The sequence below is a fragment of the Hypomesus nipponensis genome, chromosome 3 (assembly GCF_054491055.1).
Source record: "Hypomesus nipponensis isolate SF chromosome 3, ASM5449105v1, whole genome shotgun sequence".
Lineage (NCBI taxonomy): Eukaryota > Metazoa > Chordata > Actinopteri > Osmeriformes > Osmeridae > Hypomesus > Hypomesus nipponensis.
Window position 1 is genome coordinate 7,258,009 of NC_140363.1, and position 22,785 is coordinate 7,280,793.

General features: G+C 42.0%; 1 protein-coding gene across 13 annotated transcripts in view; it reads left to right on the forward strand.

Moving 5' to 3' along the window:
- Positions 1-22,785, forward strand: part of nrxn3a (neurexin 3a) — a 216,988-nt gene that overhangs the window by 76,627 nt on the left and 117,576 nt on the right. For 11 of the 13 annotated variants that reach the window (XM_084674745.1, XM_084674707.1, XM_084674755.1 and 8 more), the window contains 7 exons: positions 1,902-1,928; positions 4,533-4,652; positions 5,033-5,153; positions 5,781-6,041; positions 6,231-6,421; positions 7,471-7,644; positions 12,889-13,008. In XM_084674745.1, the coding sequence (XP_084530871.1) occupies positions 1,902-1,928; positions 4,533-4,652; positions 5,033-5,153; positions 5,781-6,041; positions 6,231-6,421; positions 7,471-7,644; positions 12,889-13,008 (1,014 nt within the window). Of the gene's footprint in view, positions 1-1,901; positions 1,929-4,532; positions 4,653-5,032; positions 5,154-5,780; positions 6,042-6,230; positions 6,422-7,470; positions 7,645-10,173; positions 10,201-12,888; positions 13,009-22,785 lie in introns of all 13 variants that reach the window. The other 2 variants (XM_084674714.1, XM_084674769.1) reach the window with 1 other exon arrangement.

Genomic DNA, 22,785 nt, shown 5'->3' on the forward strand with positions numbered 1-22,785 from the left:
TATTCATATAAGGCTACTTAATTCCAACAGCATTTATGTTTTCAGTGAATTGCTTAGGAACGTTTAGATAATATTATAAAAACAGTGCTGTGACTTTCTACGAGGTGACTTGTCAGTTAGTCCACTGATCTTTATCCATCTTTAACAGGATTATGGAAAAAAAAACAACCTTACCATTTTCCCACTAACACCATGTTCCTGTCTTTAATTCATATCGAGTTGTAAATCACCCATTTTTACTTATTCATTTTTTTGTAAGCAGGTCTCTTTTTTGACAGTGTTCTTGGGAGTCAGTCGATGTCTATATATATGCACAGTGCCCATAGCAGTCAGCAATCAACTCCATTTCCCATCATGCTTTGTCAAAAGATGGTATTCACCCCTTCAAAGGCCTCCAGCCTGCGGCCCGTCAGGCGGACAGCCCGAGAACAGAGCCCAGCCACACCTGCAGCTGGCTGCACCCCGGCACACCTTCTCTCTCTCTCACTAACACCTCCTGTGTGTTACTAAGAGGAAAGAAGCCAAACATCTCAGCACAGATCATTTAGATCAAATCAAACCACAACATGAGAAGATATAGTTGTACCATGTTTTAGTTGGTTTGACAGAGTTTTTAGTTCAATACAGTTGAATAAGTTCCACATAATTGTAGTCATTTAACCCATTGCAACAAAACACTATTAGCAACTTAAGGTTCAATTGGCTTGGGTCGAGATATCAGTGAAACATGATTATTTGTGTTTGATATCTTCCAACTTTAGGTAGTTTAAGGTTTGTTGGATAGTCAACAAAGGTAATGCAATATAAAGTGCTTACTCCATGCCTAAGCCCGTCTCTGTGGCAGAGTCACTACATATACATTGATAGTGACGTGTTTCACTAGGCCCTAGTGACTAAAGACAGTTTGAAATGACTCTAGGGGGTTCTGTGCCTCTGCAAGGTGCTGGTGCTGATTGGATCGTGGCTGTTCGCTCCCACTTTTCTGTTGCGGTTGACGACACATGAAAACACCAGCCACATAGTGACCAACCCAGACTGTCCCTCTTGGGCACCCATACCAAATCTGACCCTTCTCGGGACCGTTAGTGTGCATACTATAGTAGTAAAACCATAACAAAGTTCACCGTTCACTTTGTTTTGTTGTTTAGTTGTACAAGACATTGGATTGAAGAGGCCAAATTATATTTTTGGTGCAAACTATGGCTGAGTTGGAAATGAAAGGATATGGACACTTTTGCACTAAATTGCACTGGACTTCAAATATCCATGGTTCCATGAATAAGAGCCTCTATCACTACCTTTTTGCTAAATATCAGACATATGAATTTAATTGCCTGTTTAGTCAACAAGTTGGTGTGAAGGCTTTGGAGCAGGATACTTTGAGTTGTATTTTAGAATCAAAATATATGTAAGCCGAGACTGGGTTGAAGAAGCTATGTGGTTGGTACAATACAAGCGGCCATTTTACAGATACACAATTAAAACCACTACTCCTACATTTATAGTCAATGTTTAACAACAATAAATATATATATATATATATATATATATATATATATATATATATATATATCATTGCTGAAAAATAGCTGTGTTTAATTAAACAGTAGTACTCGTATCTACTTTATCATTGCAGTTCCCCAAAAGACTAAGTACATTGATGTTGTTTGACTGAATTAATAGCTAATTTGGTAATCACAAATGTGGTACTGTCAGTTACCATAAGGACACTGATATCAAAGCTAACACTTGGCCATTTTAGCTTACAAATACCTTCTCAAACAAAATGGCCGCCGCTCTGCATGTGGACGTCCCCGGAAGGGTGGATTTATTGTTATTGGATGTCTGCAGCTAACCTTGAAGGATGCAATTTCATCTGTCATTTATTCTTCCCCATCTAGACTGTATCAGGATTAACTGTAACTCCAGTAAGTTAACACTCAAGTTTCATTTTGCTCTTTGACTGTATTCTACTGTTTGAGAGGAATGTGCTTCTTTAAAAGTGTGATCTCCTGGCCTTCCTCTTATCCCTTGGGTGTGGAGGATGAGTGTGCCTTTTCAACTGGTCAGACCCACCAGTAGGTCAAAAGAGACTACTAAACTGGGACAGAGCGAGTGGTGATTTATTAATCTTCATAGCTTTCATAGTTTTATCAATATCTCATGTGCTATGAGTTTCTCAATATAATAATCATTGTTAGCTGTTCGAGGACCATTCAATGTTTTCACAAGTGTTTTCATGGGGGAGATTAAGCCAGAGTAAAAAATGCATCGTAAATCTGATCCAACTTTAAAGATTAGCAAATCACCACTCAGTATCATTGTTTGAATCCAGATGATAGATTATTTAATGCAAACTGAGTTTTATCATAAATAGTTTTTTATTTTATTTTTTAATTCTTTATTTATAAAAAGAAAAACTTTGATCACGTTACTTTTATGATTTACTGGTAAGATTAAATATATTTACAGTATGTTAAGCATTTGAAACATTTCCGCCTTCATAAAACCATAAATTATATGTATCAATACCATTTTTTAATTCAAAATACAGATAAACCTAGTTTACATAATACTTTTTATAAAAATGATATGATAAACTCAGTTTGATAAGCTCTGTTTGCATAAACTGTAGGTCTGTCTATAATGACAACATTAGTGTAGTACCACAACATATCCAAGCATAAGAAGGGCCCATTATATCTTTTATTATGGCTGGGAGGTTTTCAGCACAAATGGGATCAACACAAACTGCTTTTACTCATGAATAGGTTGTGGATTCCTTCAACTTTGTTGGACTTACAGTAATTTACACTTATTTAAATTATTCACTCGTGTTTTTCTCATTATTGTTTCTTTGTGGCATTCAACTTAGAGCAAATTCTTGAGGAGGTAAGTAACCCATAGTCTAATTAACATGATGTTACCACAGCCTTCCTGTCAATGACAAGACGAAAACATGAGCTATCCTCACTGCTTATTGATTCATCAGGGCATAAACACTTGTCTGTGTATTCTTCATCTAGGAAATAAGCCACTAGACTGAAGGGCATTTGGAGTGCCAACCCCAGTCCCAGTGACATTGAAGGGCACTTGAGAACAGCAATGAAGGAACTTGAAATCAGTTATGCAAGGAAACATTTCAGTGCATGTGAAGACTGCACTAGTTTAGTATGGACATGGCAATGATGACTAGCTTTCTTTAAATCATAACTGTCTACAGACAAAAGTAACTAAAAGTATTGGGATTTTAGTAAGTCAACAAATTACAATCACGTCTACTAATGTGGGCATGAATGTAGAACTACAATGGCATATGAAGTGCAGTTCTTACAATAAGATATATAACAGTTAGTATACCTGCCCATCTGTGGTCAAGACTAAAACTTGCAGCTGGCCCAAATAATAGAACTCGACACCTTTAACTGACAGCACAAGCAAACAAGAAGCTCTTCCAATCCATGCAGCAGTTCCCCTCAGGCATCTGGGGTCATCTGTGTGTGTGTGAATGTCATAGCCTGTTTGCTTCGACCATTTCAATTCAGCACTACAACAATGACAGGGCGAGAACAGGGAGAGGTGTCTCAGCAAATAGTGTGCCCCGTGGCTATGGAGGACAGACAAGTTGTGTCAGTTCTCAAGGATGAAAGGGATTTACTGAAGCCGACGGGGGAATCCAGTTGATCCGACATGAAAAACAAGCGATCAGTGCTGTGGATCTTTTCGGGCTTTAAACACAATAACCTTGTACTTGAGGATGGCATGTAATAATTAGAACACTGGTAATCCCACCATTGTCGTTGTATTGGAGTTGATTATAAAACTATATAAAATGAGTTGAATGATTCACACTTTCTTTATTCACTGTTTGAAACATTAAAACACTGTATTTACTGTGCTTTGTTCTATCTCACATATTCCTTTTGTGTTTGTTATTCCAGGGTAAGGTATTTGTTTTAAATCCTACATTTATGCTACAATAATGATCATCATTATCATTATATAGATTATATCGTAGTCTGTACCATCTTTTGATAAAAAGTGTCCAGTTTGAAAGAAGGTATTTCTTGACCCTTCCATGAGTAAAAGCTGTGGAATTGTTGCATCACCAGAAATGTTTTCTGCTGAATCTATTTTTTCAAATCAGCAGCGCAGTTAATATGAGTGGTCAAGTTTTCAAAAGGATATATTTTCTGGAAAATGTGGTTATGTAGAACAATTGTTTGTAAAAAAGAATATATATTTAAAGAACCAACTCTTTGTTTTCCAATTAAACTACTACATGTTGTAAACAATATAATTTGGAATCCAAGAACATGCCAAATGGAGGATTCTAGTAAAGAATGTGGCAGAATATGTTTGGGAACATTTCTGTCGTGAAATTACAGAGTGCTGCCATTTTGTCCAACATCATAGTTACTTCTGGCATCAGGCTTCTGGAAAAAAAGCCCCCAGGCACTTTTTTATGGAAAACAAAGATTTGGTTTGAGATGCAGAATGACTTTAACTTTGTGACTAACCATCATTCTCAGGCAAGGGACCAGAGACCCTGTATGCTGGGCAAAAGCTCAATGATAATGAGTGGCATACAGTACGTGTGGTCCGCCGTGGCAAAAACTACAAGCTCATGGTTGACGATGATGTTGCAGAAGGTACTATAACACATCCCATTGGTTCACAGTCTGAGTAACTTTTTGTACAGTATGTGTTACAGCATTTAGGTTTTGTTAAAGATTTAGGTCCTGAAAGATCGTAATTCCCCTGAATCTCAAACCTTTTTAAATACAAGTATTTTCCTGTGATACAGGTAAATTGTCCCTTGATCAATACTCTAAACATTATTTCAAATTTTCATCTGTAGAATTACTTTTAAATTGGGACAGAATACTACTGTGTGAGTTAAGTGAGTTAATTCGTCCAAAATGTGACCACCTCAAATTCAGTCAGTTTGTGTTAGTATCAGACAGTGTTCTCTTCTCTCTTCTTTCTTGTTTCTGTGTCACCCATCCACTTCACCACACTCCTATTCCAGGCCAGATGGCGGGCGACCACACCCGTCTAGAGTTTCACAACATTGAGACAGGCATCATGACGGAGCGACGTTTCGTCTCTGTTATCCCTTCCAGCTTCATCGGACACCTGCAAAGCCTGAGGTTCTCTTCCCTAAACTCTACAACTGGCAACGTCGACTAGATTACTGGGGGGCATTGGTATAGCTCAGTGGAAGAGCATTTGACTTAAGAGGTTAAGAAGTTGGAGGTTGGAACACCCACCACCTTGAATGTTTTATTTATTACACTATTCTCTACCTAACCTTCATTATATAACACCGTTCAGATAACACAGTCAACCTTTTCATTAATAACTGTACCATAACTTCCATTGCTAGCTAGCTCTGTTGGTTAACTAACTTTCTTAGCTAACTGTTCTCTAACTACCATTGCTAAGTAACCTTGTTGGCCGACTAGTTTTATTAGCTAATTTCTTCATTAGCAAAATCATTCTCAGATAGGACTGTCTTTTAACAAACCAACTCCTATTTCCAAAACCCCAAACTTACTCCCATCACCAAAACCCTTATTCTTGACAAGCTAGGGCCTTAAAGCTGACATCATGGACGTAGATAACATTTATTATTCACCAGTCCAGGATCTTATGTGTTTTTAAAATGTCTTCCCCCCCAAAAAAACACTACAAGATGCCACGGACTACCATCAAGTCCCTAACCCTATTCCCTTTTGCCTCTATTCTCTCTATCCACCCCCCTCTTCCTGCACTAGATTCAACGGTATGCTCTACATAGACCTGTGCAAGAACGGTGACATTGACTTCTGTGAGCTCAATGCTCGCTTTGGCATGCGCTCCATCATTGCCGACCCCGTGACCTTCAAGAGCAAGAGCAGCTACCTTAGCCTGGCGACGCTGCAGGCCTACACATCCATGCACCTGTTCTTCCAGTTCAAGACCACCTCACCCGACGGCTTCATCCTCTTCAACAGCGGAGACGGGAACGACTTCATCGCCGTCGAGCTGGTCAAAGGGTAGGTGTGGTGAAGCAGGTGTGATAGATGATTGAGTGTACTCCCACGATGTAAGCGTACCATCGGACAAATGGGATTGGTTAAAGGGGACGACCCTAAAAATACTCCAATCAGATCATTGGATGTACTTATGAGTAACCATTATTATTACTATTATTTACGTAGCCAGTGACCTTTGACCCTCTTTAGGTACATCCACTATGTGTTTGACCTGGGCAACGGCCAAAACCTCATTAAGGGCAACAGTGACAGGCCTCTCCATGACAACCAATGGCACAACGTGGTCATCACCCGGGACAACAGCAACTTACACACGCTGAAGGTGGATGCCAAGGCAGTCAGCCAGGTTGTGAATGGAGCCAAGAACCTTGACCTGAAAGGTAATGCACCAAACAAACGCTGCTGGCAACCCACGCCTTCAGTTTTGACCATGGTGGGCTCCAGCCATGCTATGGTTTTGACAACCTTACGCCACGTCACAACATTTATTTATTTTCCAGAGTTGCATTCATCTTTAGCCGAGATCTTGTATCGACAACAGGAGAGTTGAACTGCACAAGAAAATGGTTCTTTGTGCTCCTTGAACAACTCGTTCACAATTTTTGTCCGATGAATCCTGGCATCGTGGAAGGGAAAATCAGTTGACGGGATGACCTAGTCATTCAGTACATTCCAGAAACTCATCTGCCTTTTTTGCCAAATAATGTTGCTGAGCCTAGACATGAACAGTTAAAGCAACCCCAGATCATAATACTGCCTCCAGAGATAGTATAGTGGGCTCTATGCATGATTGGAGCATTGCTTCGTGCTCTTCCTTTCTTACCCTGATGTGCTCATCCCTCATTAGACCTTTATGCTCCCTAGCATAATGGTCCTTTTTGGACCCAATCAGCCTCACTAACCAGTGTGGTCCTGGTGACCACACCGCTGCTTTGTCCAATCCTGTCAGTTCTCCTCTTCATGTGCGTGTGGTAATGCTTTGACTTTTACTATTAAACATAGCCGTGACTTCTACTGATAATTGCTTTTCAATTCAACTTTTTAGTTTTTTTTGGCCCCTGGCAGTGTATGTGTTTTTGTTTCATTTAACCTTCTATCTGAACCGGGAAGCCAATAATTACAATATGCCATGAGGGATATGGAAATGAGTGAGGGGAATGTTGGAAGCTTTCTCATCTGGCAATGTTGCATGCAGGATACACCACCATCGACTTGTCCTCAGTGTCTCCTGTCGGACACATTCCACCAGCTGCACGAGCAGTGAACAGTCATGTAAACCATGTTCATGTTCTCTGAAGCATTCACAATAAGAAATACAATTCTAGAAAATCCCTGGTGTAAGATGTAGTCAGCAGGTTTTATGGCCCCGAATTTTCGGGTTGTTTTGTGTTCATCCTGATCACCTGCTTCTCTGTTGTCTTCCGTCCAGGTGACCTGTTCATTGCTGGGCTGGGCCCCAACATGTATGGCAGCCTGCCCAAACTGGTAGCCTCCAGGGATGGCTTCCAGGGCTGCTTGGCATCGGTAGACCTTAACGGACGCTTACCGGACCTCCTCAACGATGCACTTTTCCGCAGCGGGCAGATAGAGCGCGGATGCGAAGGTACACCCTCCCTCAAAACCATGTCCGACTCCGACTTGAGCTCAAACGATTATGACCCCAACTACAACCCCAATTACAACTCCAACTCGAGTTCAGGAAGTCCATTTTTCCTCCTCAACTCCAACAGTAGCTCCATCTCCCTACGCCCTTATGCCCCCCCCTCCATCCTACTAACCCTGCTGGTCACCTCACTCACCCAAACGACCCACTGATTGGGTACAAACTAGACTGGGCCAACTAAAGTCCTCTACATCGGCCTCCCACCCCTTTCCAGTTCTTATCGGCCACATTGGTCGCGCATTGATCATGTCCACATGACCTTGGGGCTCAAAGCCGTCCAGTAACGTGTAGTGCAAAAATACTACAGCCAGATGCCCCATTGTTTTCATGAAATCTCATCATTTATTTGCGCATTTTATTTGTGTTTTGTCCGTAGAAGCTTGTCAGTGGTTAATAAAACATGACAATATATTTTGCAAGTTTGGGCAGCTAGTGGTGGTGTTTTAGTATGTGCAGTAGAGAGATCATGTTGTTGTCAGTTTTGTTTTTAATATGAGTGTTATAGCTAATTGAATTGTTGAAGCAGATAGATCTTTGTTTTGCAATCCCATCTTCAAAATGTAGATGTGAAAGACATATTTAATTCAGGATACATGTTGTGCACAATATTGATATGAGCAGTGACAGGACAATGCCAGAACGTTTTTACTCTGAGAAAACAGCTCTCATTCACTGCTTGAATGTAAAATGAATTCAGCTTTTCTTTATAACAATGCAAAGAAAATGCATCTAGATAAGAAATCTCTTTAGGAGCATGGAAGGAACCAGTCAGCAAATATTTAGCCGTGTGCACAAAACTGTAATGCCAAAGGTTTCAGTTTGTTTTGAGTCTATTTCAAATATTCCATGATGATTAGGCTAAAGTAGCCTTTGGAAATGTTGTTTTGCATTAGCATCAGATTTCACAATGAACAATATGTCTTTATTACTTAAACTTTTAACCCAAAGTCTCAATTACACATTCCTCATTTGTAGCAAATGAGTAACAATCAAGCTTACATCACCTGTACTTGTTTGCATGTACATGTAGACATTTATTTTCTCTACATTTCCATAGCATGTTGCTCTTGAGTGAAAGATTCATATTTTGTTCAGTTTAAACATCAGTTCCGTATTTGCACCCTTCGTTTTTCTGTTGTCTTTTTTTGTGTATGCTGTTCAGACTAGAGATCCACAAAGTGAATCAATTTGGTGCTCAACACATTTTGATGACTATAAACACAGTATCTATTAAATCATTTTAAATCAGAGCCCCATGGTTCTTTATTTTCTCCTTATTATGATTGTTTCTTGGGGAGACAACTATCTCCATCATAGAATGTACTGTATATGCTGTGAAACAAATCAGTGGATTTATTTTATTTTTTTCAAAATAAAATATCATAAATCATTGTACGGTTGTCTGTTGTATCACGTGTCCTTTTTTTGTTTATAAGTGGACATGTGTGGTCATTGTGCCTGCCTATGCAGTATCACAATTCTAACCCCAACCCATCCATCTTCAAATGAACTTGAAGCTCACAGTCATGATTCATATGTTTTCACATCTAAACACAAGGAATAGTGCACCTACATGTATTTCTGTATTTGGGTGGAAATTATGAACTGATCGTTTTAGCGCAAACCTAAGATCGATCACAAACACCGGTTAAAGGTTGAAAGATCCTGGTGGGAAGACATGCAGTAAATCTAGACAAACGCTAGGTGGAGATGGATCCTCATCCACATTTTTCAGGCTGACGGCCACCCAAGTGGAAAGCAGGGTTGCAATTTAAAGACCTCCTGATTGGATGGGAGGTTGTCATGGTTGTTCGTCAGTAGCTGTGTGCAATATGAAGGCTTTCATTCCTCTCATGCTATTTCAAAAAAAGCCATACTAACATTCATGTTCCCTGTCATCATGAACACATTATGGATTCAAAGCAAGGTTTGAGGACACCAACTTGATGGTAAAATGTTGTGATTCTGGTAATGATTTGACAGAATGAAATTTTCTCCAGTTGCAAAATGCTTCTCTATTTTATGTTCTGCTATGACAATGTATTTCATCTATATATTTTCATTGTGCTTTCAATGTACAGTTATAGCCAGTACTCAGAAGAACTGTTAATATTAGCAGGCTCATTCAACGTTCTCTACATTCTCTTCCAATTTGCTGCTGTTATACAAGTTTTTCTGAAGTAACAATAACAAGTTGTTTTCAGGGAACAATTACATTTCCAACTTCAGCCATATATTATTTGTTTAGCTTTATCTTCATCTGACCATTCTCACTCTCTTTTTAATTTGGTTGGTCGCCTTTGATAAAGTGTCTTGGATCCCTGAACCATGACCCATTGAGTCCCTCGTTAGAGAGGCAGAGGACATATCGACGTTAGTAAAGCGCTTCGCTTTATTAACCAGACGCCATTGGTCACCTACTAACCATACTTACCGTTTTTCGCTTTTCTGTTTTTTTGGCTAACAAAGTTGGTTTCACCAAAGCAGACCTACAAGGTAGAAGGTTCAAATTCCATTCTGAGCTTGGGGCGAAAGTTGCTATGTGTAATGTCATGTGTCGACTCTTTACTCTTTCTGCAAAAACAGAAATGATCTGAGGCAGAAAGCGCAATTCTCACTTTAACAGGCTTTCAAAAGCTTCTATGTGGCTGTGCACTTGGTATAAAATGATTCACTTCTCAATAATCCGTGCATGCTAACAGTGATGACAAAACCTCAATGAGGCCCAAAAAAACAGATGTACATTATCCAGATGGACAACGTTTGCACGAATAGAACTACTGACGACAGAGCCTGTGTAATTATGACTGTACGTTTTGTTTTTCTGTTTCAGTATGTGTGGTTGCTTTATGCTCACGTTGTACTCTGATATCAGTGTTATGTCTTGTCTGGGATTCTGTTCAAGGGCTATAGGACTCAATCAGATCAGCCACAACCCTTTGCTCCAATGGTTGTATTGAACAGTGTGGTAGCCTTCCGATTAGTTGGTGTAATTTAATTAATTCAAGGAACGGTTGCATACTTCTAACTTGAGATTCCTACACTGTGTCTAGGATAGTTGAATTAGGAGTTAAATTCATGTAGAAATGTTTTTGATAGTCTTTCAGTGTTAATGTTGGTTTTCTTGTTCATTAGTAAGGATATTGTAATGGTTGGTTACTACATTTACATTTAGTCATTTAGCAGACGCTTTTATCCAGAGTGACATACAGTAATTACAGGAACATTCCCCCCCCCCCAAGGACACACCATCATTTGGCACGGCCAGGAATCGAACCAACAACCTTCTGATTATTAACCCGACTCCCGAACCGCTCAGGCATCTGACCCCCTACTAAATTGTACTGCAGGCTAAAATCGAAGATTAAAGATAGAACCCAAGAATGTGCACTCATTTGTAATATGTGTTTCTTGTTAGACATTAAGACATGATTAGCAATAATGAAAGCAATAGCCTTTAATTGATTGTAGTTCTATTGGTATTCATATTTTTATAAGATGCTTGAGATTGTCCTTAATATAAACACATTGTCTTCGAAGCCACTAAATATAAAGTAGAATAATACATTTGACTTAAATAACTAAAAAAAGAATCTCCAGCGAACAAAAATGAAGTGAATCATTTTATCTCATATAAGTCAAAGTTCCATTGCACTTTGCATTACACAGTAAATGCACTTTTAGCCTACTATGATTTTTTGTTGTAGTACCTCTTCTTTTCATAATGGTCTTGCTCAAGAAAACTGCAATTAAACACAGTTTATTTGCAGTTATCTTTCTTTCACATGGTTCTTTGCTTTAGTGGGAATGCTATCCCGATTCCCACTGAATTGGTTTTGCACTGCTCAGTAAAAGCTGCTTCCCCCTTTTTAAATGCGTGCAAAAACATGGGATGAGTCAGTGTAAGGTGGTGAGCCTCCAGATTTCGCCAGGGCTGCGTCCCAATACCTTGAAAAGGCATTCTTTCTCTAACTCCCCTCCATTGGTAACCAAGAAGAGGAGGAAGCACTGCAATATCTCCATATTGTTTTGCTTCCAGTAGCCCACATTGTGGTCCACAAGGAAAGAATGCAAGTTTAAACTGTTGAGACGCATTTCTGGTGCAGAACATTTATAACAAATGTGCATACTAGCTATGTGCTGGGATTTGCTATATAATGTTTTGTATTATATAACCCCCCCCCCCCCCCCGCCCCCCGCCCCGCCCTCCCAAAACCCCTTTCCTCAGTACATGAGTATCTACTGTGAAAGTTCTCTATCCTGTGTCTTTGTATATTTGACTGGTGTTAACAATTAGGGGTTGGGAGAGCAATTTGGGTGACTAAAACTTTGCATTGTCATGGTGCGTGACACAGGCATATGAACAGGTATATTGTGACTACAATGTGTTGAAAATGTTTTTTTTTCTGTATGTTGTCTTAATGTAAGTGCACACTACCCTCTGAAAATGTATGACAATCTTGCTAAAGTACAACTATTTACACTGTTGAAAAACATCCAAATACTGCCCTCACATTTTACATACATATGTAGGTTTGAATATTATTTGCAGATTTAATCATAAATATATATATATAGCACCACCAGGTGCAATAAAATATCTGGGCCCATCTCATCAGGACCAACTTAGTGTCCAATGATGGCAAATCAAAGTCTAACATCACTTTAAAGTGGATAGACCCTGGTCCTCCTTCCAATATGCCTGTTCAAGCACGAACCATGCAGTGACATCGTTTTTTTCCAGCCACTCCATTTAATAGAATGCCCAGCCCGCACACACCCCGTGCCCTTCCTCCCCCAAACCCACCCCCTAACTCAGTTCCACTCCTGTCTGAATCTACCAGGTTCCTCATCACCAGCCATGTTGAAAAAATGTGTCCAGTTCTTTCGTCAATGTCTGTGCTCACAGTCTTACTAAAACCTACTTGGGGAGGGGGTCAAAGGAATGCCTTGTGATTTTATTTGTTTCAGTTTGGTGTACCTCTCCAATCACCCAAAGGGAGCGATGTAACTGTCATTTGATTGATTGATAGCTAGAACTCTTTTCTGTCACTAACCAACCTGCATGGCACACTGACGTGCACTGACACCTCTGCATGGCAAACCTGTTGGCAACACATGCACGTGCACCCCCAGCCGTGCCCGTAGCCTGGGTGTCACCAAGCTGTCGCTCTGCCACCTCAGGTCCTAGCACCACCTGCCAGGAGGACTCCTGTGCCAACATGGGCATCTGCATCCAGCAGTGGGAGAACTACACCTGCGACTGCTCCATGACATCCTACACCGGCACCCAGTGCAATGACCGTGAGTACCGTTGAACTGAAGTGGCCGTTACTTGTGGCCTCAGACACGCTCACACCAAAGTACTGGACAAACGCAACAGCATACAGTACTGGGGAACGTTATACATGCACACAATCACTCACACAGCCGCTCACACAAATACACTGTGATTCTTGAATTCCCTTTGCACACATATGCATCCAAACACATGCAAGGACATAACATCATAGTATGATTGTATAATGTTTGTCAACATACACCCCCCCCCCCGCCACTACACACACACACACACACATACCCCACTAACACTCTCACTCGACCTCAGATCACTTTCTAGTTAAACCCAGATCATGCTTTTCTGTCCCAAGAAGTTGGGGGAACACATATTTGCTGAGGCTCTTGTGGCTGTCAGGACACATTTGGACACTCTTGGCAAGAATGCACATTTGATTGGATCTGACAATGGTCTCAGAAAAAGAAACACACACACACACGGGCGATGTTCTGTGTTTTGGAACGAAGTTGAAGACATACCCAGGTAATGGCTGTTTCTTTCCTTTACGTGACCCGTCGACCAGTATCAGTGTTCTGTATGAGTCCCATGCCGTCCAAGGTACAACATGGTGTTGTATGATCACCGTGGTGTTGTGTGAGCACCGCCCACACAAAAGGACCACACTATATCAGTTTGCAGCTTCACCAATAAAGCAGTACAACAGTGAGATCGGCAGGTGCACTATAGAACCAGAGGGACTTACAGCAGCTCCACCCGAATCAAGCAAGGGGATCTGTGAATTTCCCATACTTCCTCACCCCAAAAAGTCAAGTTGCTCCTTATCCAACTCTCTGCCTTTAATTCACATTTCATTGACCTTGGTAAATTGAAGGATTTATCTGTTAAATGAGTCTTGAGCACCCTTGAGGAAGGGGGAAATTGAATTGGAATTGTAGAACTGTGCAAAATACCGAGCTAGAGACAAACTGAATGCTTAGAGAGCGGCTCGACAAGGATGTTTGTGCTTGCCTCATACTACGTGTTGTATGGTACACAATGTAGGCCAGTAGCAGAATTATGAATACATTTTGTGAGACATTGTAAGAATGGACCCAGACAAAGAAAGGCACACTGTAAACACACCATTATTCAAGCTGACCTTCCCCGACGGACGCACCAAATGTCCATAGTTTGTTGTCGCACACACACCACCCTTCCCTAATGGCACTGACAAAGAGACCGACGGTCATGATTTGCTTAAGCAGGGCAGTGAATAAATAAACGGTGTTGGTGCAGATGTGAATTGACTCCATTGAATAATGCCAGGAGAGTATGTGTGTGTCATTTCTGCAAGTCGGCGGAAATATCTGTCTGCCCACTCCTCCTTGGTTGAAGGGTAGGGGAAATGACTCTGGGTAAGAGGCAGTGTTGGTGGCAGGACTTTGCTGGGACATAATCTCAGTGTTATTTGGACGCTGACCCGTGTGTGAAGGGGTCGTTGATTGTTTGCTCTGAAATGTCATTATGTGGAAGCTTTCAGCATTGGCAGGAGTGAAGGTGTTTGAGCGACAGCCGTTGACCTCCAAATGCATTTGTGAAAGATTTGATGAAATGATGAAGAGGGGGTGAGGGATGGGATGATTAGTGGATGTTTTAGAATCTTTTGAGTTGGGTATGTGGTGTGTGTGTGTGTGTGTGTATGGTGTGTGTTTGTTTAGCCAGGCTGATTCAGTGATTCAAATGCATCTGACAGTGACTAATGGAGGCCTAGTGAGGCAATTAACTGTTCTTTCTTTTATAATTACGACTCAAAATGGCTGTGGTGATTTTCATAAGTGCCTTGATTTTGTTGCATCTATATTATTCTCCACTAGGTGGAAGTAAAGTACTGTCAGGTCTGATGCAGTGTTTTCGTTGAAAGAGTCAAATGTCACCAGTCTCTCTCTTTCTCTGTCTCTCGCTAATTTCTTTGGACACAAAATTATTTGTTTCAGCCCCAACAGCATCGTATTTCAATCGGCTCACATCCTGGTGTATGCTTTATTTATACAGATGAGAATAAGCTCAACAAACGATGGCATTTCAAGGACAGACTTCATCTCTTATTCAGTACCCCTCATGGAATGCAAGCAAAACATAGACTGTCGGTCTATCAGTTTGCTGACAGCTAAAGACCCCCCCCCCCGTCCCCCCCCGTCTCCTTCTCCTTCCACACACGCACACGTTCACACACACACACACACATACACTACTACTACTACTACTACTACTAGCAAGGCCAAATAATCATTTTTTTATTGTTATTCATCATTTGTACATGATTTGATTAGGAGTGGGAAAACTACTTTTATAGGAGAAAATATAAGAAATGTTTTCTCGTGATTGTTTTAGTCTCTTGTCCCCTAGAACACTTTTTAGATAACACACATTCTTTACACATGTAAACTTTGACTGAGCAAACCATTTCCCCCTAGGCTAAGTCAAAAATGGATCTCAGAAGCTCACTGCTAGGGGAGTGAAAATCATAGTGAAAATGAGGTCTGCAGAGTTGAACATTCCATTTGTCAGACCTCCAGGTTTGGCTTCGGTGCTTAATCCGACTATTGTAACTGTGATAATCTGGGGGATGGCAGGATTTAGAGCTACCGACAGCTTATTGAACCCTGTTAGCACCTCGAGAGAAAACGGCCGGATTGGTTCTCAACATTCCCACATACTCGAGGATGCACACAACACACACACACACACACACACTCACACACGGTTGGGCTACACAGTGGACATGTTTGCGTGTCAGAGTGGATGCACGCAAAGACACACATGACTTTAAGTTCCCCCCTCCACACTGATTTTACATTTATATTTGATTAACTTAGCAGACACTTGTATCCTAGGAGATGCACGTAGAAAGTGCAGCAGAACACCAAGGATTTGAAGTGCAGTAGTTCTGCAGTATCTCAGTGGTCAAAGTCAAGGATCGTGTGTATTTAGTGTGTACGTCGGAAAACAACCACATCTTGACCAGCTACCAGGCGCGATGAACAAGAAATAATGTCACAGAGCAACAATTCCAACTCATTAACTTTAATGCAAAATATGACACCACACAGACTCAAAGGAAATCCTGAAACACACACCTGCTTCGCTAAACGCAGACGCACACACCACGACGACCACACACGCGTCACATTTTGCGTACTCACCTTCGCCCTCGTTCCCCGTCCTTGTTAGAATCACACGATAACAGATGACTTGTTTCAAGGACTTCCCTCTCTCTCTCTCTCTCTTGGATGTTATTGTGAGTTGTGTAGCCTCCACCTCTGTCTCTGAAGGTGTCTCATTAGTCAGGGCTCATCATTGAATTAGCTCTTTGCCTTCATTTACCCCGACAAAGGTCACATATGCTTTGTTCGTAGACGAGATGCGCCCTCCTACCCAACTGCTGCCGAAAGCACGTGCACACGCGTGTGCATGCGTACACGCTTACTCAAGAACGCGTAAACACAAACACACAGCCCCCCCACATACATCCTTTAGCTATTTGATAGCATCTGTCGTTCATGTTAACTTAGTTCATGACGAGACTTCACCGCACAAGCCTAGCCCTAACGGATGGTCTCGCTTTTTCTGTGTGTGTGTGTGTGTGTCGGTGGACCATTAGGTTCAATTCAATGCATCTAGTTGATCCACCGTGAAATACAGGAATATAGTCCTCTCTTTCTCTGTCTTTGTCTCATTCTCTACCTCTTCTCTCTCTCTCTCTCTCTCTCTCTCTCTCTCTCTCTCTCTCTCTCTCTCTCTCTCTCTCTCTCTCTCTCTCTCTCTCCCTCTCTCTCTCTCTCTCTCCCTCTCTCTCTCTCTCTCTCTCTCTCTCTCTCTCTGTCTCTCTCTCTCTCTCCCTCTCTCTCTCTCTCTCTCTCTCTCTGTCTCTCTCTCTCTCTCTGTCTCTCTCTCTCTCTGTCTCTCTCTCTTCTCTCTCTCTCTCTCTCTCTCTCTCTCTCTCTCTCTCTCTCTCTCTGTCTCTCTGTCTCTCTCTCTCTCTCTCTCTCTCTCTCTCTCTCTCTCTCTCTCTCTCTCTCTCTCTGTCTCTCTGTCTCTCTCTCTTCTCTCTCTCTCTCTCTCTCTCTCTCTCTCTCTCTGTCTCTCTCTCTCTCTCTCTCTCTCTCTCTGTCTCTCTCTCTCTCTCTCTCTCTCTCTCTGTCTCTCTCTCTCTCTCTCTGTCTCTCTCTCTTCTCTCTCTCTCTTCCTGCTGTAATTGCTCCATCATAAAGCAAAGGACCCCAAGTTGTGTTGTGTTGTGTTCCGTCGTTTCTTCCACAACCAATGTTTTCAAACCACTTAATTTCTTGTCCATGTCCAAGGACACACTGACCGGGTGGCTTGGAATGTTTCCCTAGCTTTCTGCGACACACAAGGAGGATCACACGTTCACACTCAGAACATCTCTTAGTACGAGCTCCATGATGAAGCACGACGGGATCCGAGTCTGCAGTGTGTACTCTATCCCACCACAATCTCATTGCTATGAGACTTTTGATTGGTGGTACTGTTTGTTGGGGATCTCCTCCTCCTCCCACTCTCTTTCTTTCTTTCTTTCCGTATATATCTACCAATATATATCTGTATATATCTAACACGCACACAACCACACCTACCTGACCTATTTCAAAAGTGTTGCTTTTCATCTCTGCTAGCTCGTTTGGCATGACCGTCCAAACCCCCTTTCCCACCCTCTCTCAGGGCGGTAGATTGAATTGAGCCATGAATTCACATCATGAGCACACCACTTTCAGAATGGGGGGCCTGAATGCCACTGCCAGACAAACAAGATGCCTGTAATTTTCCCTCAGATCACCAGTGAACTCTTTCCTGCTAACTCACTCTGGACATAGTCACAGATACACAACACAAACACACACACAAACACACTGATTGACACACAAAATGTGATCTCTCTTGGAGGTCGCTTTGGATAAAAGCGTCTCCTAAATGCATAAATGTAAATGTAATGTAATGTAAACTGACTCCTTCTCCTCTCTTTCTGTCTTTTTTCAAGATATATATACTGTATATATAAATATATATATATATATATATATATATATATATATATGTATATATACATACATACATATACTTGAACATGTAGATTGAGTGGGTGTGAATGTTCTTATTTTCTCCAATAGCTCCTCTTTCCCTTGTGCAATGCAAGGGGGTGTTTCAGCCTGGGAAAATCAATTGCGAAGGTTAATGTGAAATAATACTCCCTGCTAGTTCAGCCTCTCCGCCTCGGGGGTGTGTGGTTCCTCCTCTGCTTGTTGCTTTTACACTCGGTCTAAATAACAGCGTAAGCAGATAAATGGACAATTGAAAAGAAAAAGGACCCAAAGGGTTTATCTTGCTCTCTCTACTCAATCATCCTTTCTATTTCTGTCCTTCTGTCTGTCTGTCTGTCTGTCTGTCTGTCTGTCTGTCTGTCTGTCTGTCTGTCTGTCTGTCTGTCTGTGTCTGTCTGTCTGTCTGTCTGTCTGTCTGTCTGTCTGTCTGTCTGTCTGTCTGTGTCTGTCTGTCTGTCTGTCTGTCTGTCTGTCTGTCTGTCTGTGTCTGTCTGTCTGTCTTGCTCTGGCTCATCTTGCTCACTCTTTCTTGCCCCTGTAATCTGTATGTCGTCATTGTTCTCCCTCTTTCTCTTTTCCATACTTTTACTTTTTACTCTAAGTAAGTAGTGCAGGTGTACCGTTAGCTCTGTTTTTGCTGAACAGAGCCAGAAAGCAGGCTACTGGATATGATTGGTCCTTTTCTGGGATACTATATTATCATGTGATACAGGACATGCTAAATATTTTTGGGACGTAGTAAAAAGTACGGTGGTTTCTCTTAATTTCTCTCTACACATGAGGCTCCTTCCAAACTGCTTTGCAATTCATCAAACCCTTCGGCACTGAAGGACATATTCCTCCATGACTACACGTTTAAATGATCTTTCTTCAAAACTTCAGCCCGCATGATCCATCAGCAGCAATGTAATACACCGTTATATATCTGGATACTCTAAGTGTTACGAAACTACTCTGGTGCAGATAATACTACAATGTTAATCTCAGATCCCAAATTTCCTAGGTCGTCCACGGTCCCAATAATAAATAGGAAACTGAAAATGTGACAACCACCAGACATATGAATATGAAAATGAAAAACACCACTCCGCAACGTAACCAACCCTAAAGAAAGGGAGGGAAATGAGGGCAAGCCATTTTTTTGCTACGGCCCTTGCCTCTGTATGAATCTGGCGCTCAGGCTGAAGGATAGCGGACAAGGGAGACGGATCGTCCGCTTCAGTTCATATCCATCACGCAGGCCATCGCACGCTCATGACGGCGTCTGACAGAAGACGGAGAGGTGCCGCGGCGAAGGGAATGACCTCCCCCAGACAGCTGCGGAGGGAAGCAGGAAATGGATTCAAATACGATCTGGAAATATGAGCGGTCCGTCGTGTCGGTGATGAGTGTTGTGGACCCCTCCCATCCGAGATTGAATTGGAATCGTTTATTATTATATTTGGGTTTATAAATTGAAAGAGAGAGAGACAGAGAGAGAGAGACAGAGAGAGAGAGAGAGAGAGAGAGAGAGAGAGAGAGAGACAGAGAGAGAGAGAGAGAGAGAGAGAGAGAGAGAGAGAGAGAGAGAGAGAGAGAGAGAAAGAAAGAGAGAGAGAGAAAGAAAGAGAGAGAGAGAAAGAGAAAGAAAGAAAGAGAGAGAGCGAAAGGAACATCGCATAATATAGAGGAAAAACTGATGCTGACGATCAAAAATGGAAGCCTTAAAAAATATATAGCCCAATCGATCCACGGAAGGTTTAATGTCTTTCATTTCATTCAATCGACCAGCGTAATATGTTATGTATACGGTGTGTGTGTGTTTGCGGTGTGTGTGTGTGTGTGTGTGTCGTACGGGTGAAAGAGTGAGTGCAGGGGATTCAAACAGCACTCATTCTCCCTCTCATGATTGAGGAGCTCCTTGTGCACACAGACATAGATTATCACCTTGACAGGGGGGAGGATGGAGACACAGAGACCCCTTTACTCTAACCAGTGAATCAATAGAACCACACCACAGTGTCCGCTAGACCTCTTCAGTAATGTAGCTAAATAGACACTCATAGCCTTCCCGACGGCTTGTCTGTACCTTCTGCCCATCTGGGATAGCTTATTAGGAAACCAATCATATTGAACATGAGCTTAGCAGTACTCCTCCTCACCTCAACCGTAAAAAGAAATCCTCATCTTTATTCACTATTGGTACTCTAGCCAACCTCAAAGACCGTTCAGGTTGACTCAGAGCTGATTGTTAACACTCTTTTTTCTTTTGCATCGATCAAGTCAAAAACTGCCACCAACATTAAAATAGCCATTCTCCAAAAATTGAGATTTCCAACATGGAGGACATGCCCCTGCTGAATTGGGCTATATCAAGAAAATATAGAGAGTGCTAAAAAAGCCATTTGTTTGTTGAAGCCAAGGTGACCTTGGTGAGCTGGAAATGTTCCCTTCTGAGTGTGGCTTCCGAGAGCAAGAGCTGCCATCCATCAACATGTGTTTCCGTGGAGAGGAAAGGAGAGAAAGAGAAATTATGGGATGTGCAGGTCCATAAACATGGCATATCGATATCTCTGTCCCCTCTGCAGTAAACGGTGCAGATTTTAGATCATTTCTAATCATCGCCCTGTGTGTGCGTGCGTGTTTGTGTGGAATTGTTTGGAAGTGTACGCAGGTGGGTGTGAGTGCAGGCCTTTGCAGCTATGGCCACAGACATTCACACACAAACATAGATTTCAGTAGTGAATTTGGCAGCTTTGGCCATTGTGTGTGTGTGTGTGTGTGTGTATGTGGAAATGTGGATGGGGGGGGGCATCAGCATTTTTGGAGGGGGTTTCGGTTCAGTTCATTTTGCGTAAATGGAAATGGGGGCCCTCATTGATGTCATGGGGTGGCATGAAATTCATTTGAGCAAGTTTTCTGAAAAGCGACTGGCAACGTCAACGCCAGGGGCTGATGAATTCTGAATGACATTCACAGAATTACTCGTTCATTATAATTACAGTTTCATATTGGATCCTCCCCATTACTTTGACTGTGGCAATGAATTCACAGATCTAAACAGCATCAAATTAAATAGGTATCCCATTAACCTATACTGTAGGTAAAAGCCATTCTGCATCACACGGTTTTTGGAGTAGTTTGTTTATCCTCTAAAAGAGAAGTTGCGTCTACTTAGGGGACTCACCTGAACCGTATGTCCACTGGAAGACATTGACTATCCCTGCAAACAGCAAAGTGCCAGAACTTTTCTCTTTTTTATTCCACTCATCCACTGAATATCCACTGTCCGCATCAAGTGTTGAGAGTAATTAACAGTTGACATTTCGCCATGTTCATTTGATTGTTCTTTGTAAACAAACATGTACTGGAAAGGCACGAGTGTATCCCCTCATTGAGGAGACATCCAGGGAATTGGATGGAACTGTGTATGTGTGTATTTGTGTCTGTGTCTCTGTTTTTGTGTCAGGTTTGGTCTTCTTGGTTGTCAAGTCTGTCTGTCTCAATGTGCTTTCTCCTCGCCTTTGACCCTGCTGTTGTGCCGGCTGGAACGAGGGGAGGAATCGCTCCCGGAACGCAAGCCGGGAGCATTCAGGTAGCTTTTAATTAGAGGAGAGGGATCATCCATTGAGGCACAGCCAGATGGGAGAAATAGCCACTGTTGGTTTCTCATTCCAGTCTCCTCTTAACGTCTCTCTCTTCTTCCTCTCTCCATACATCTCTTCCCTCTCTTTTCTCTCTCTCGTTCTATCCCTGTTGGCATGCTCTCGTCTTTCCGACAGTGCAGACAGACACAACGAAACCAGACACGGCCACATCACACAGCCCAGATCTAACGAAGATCGATCGAGGGTTTAGGAGGGAAACGTTATTACAACATATGAACAGCCGACTGGGGATGGAGGGCTTGAAAACAAGTCTGGTGTTCATGTGAATCTCCCGCCTGCCACCTTTTTTAATAATTTAATTTTGTTTTACGAGGGGGCAAAAGAAGTAATGGATAGACAAACATGTTATCGATCATAAAGAGTGAAGTGGATGTCCACACCTTCCTCAACATATAAAAGCACCATGGATGCGGGTAGAGAAGACCTTTCCAGCAATACCACAGCTACACAGAGTTTTCTCGTGCGAGTGTGCTGCACATATGAAGTAAGCGAAAAGACACAGAGCGAGGAATCCTAATTCATTTCAGCAGTCCGTGTGTATTTGTGTGTGTGTGCGTGGGCGTGTGCACGTGTGTGAAGTACGTGAACAAATGCAATACCAGTTCAGCTTGGTATTCTTGGAAATAATTGGCACTCCACATGTGATGCATGGGAGCGGTTAGGTGATGTACTCCATGCTGACATCAAGCTTTCTCAGTCTCCGCAGGCCGTATTGACGTATGAATCTGGGGAGCCAGAAGGTGGGCTGATGATGCATCTCTGCACAGAATCATATCGAGTTTTGTGGTCTCCTTAAGTCACTTTTAAAGGAAATGAACTTCCCTGTCACCTTGTGATGCTGTGGGAGGCCTGGTTGTAGGTCTATGTCATTTTATTAGCTTTCCTGTGCACAAACTCACCCTCACACACACACACGCTCACACGCGTACGCACACACAAACCTGCATCACCAAGTGGTCTACTTGAAAACTGTTGTATTTTTGGCAGTGCTGTGGGTGATACATGTTTATCCCAAAAGGTATCTGTGGAAACCCTAACA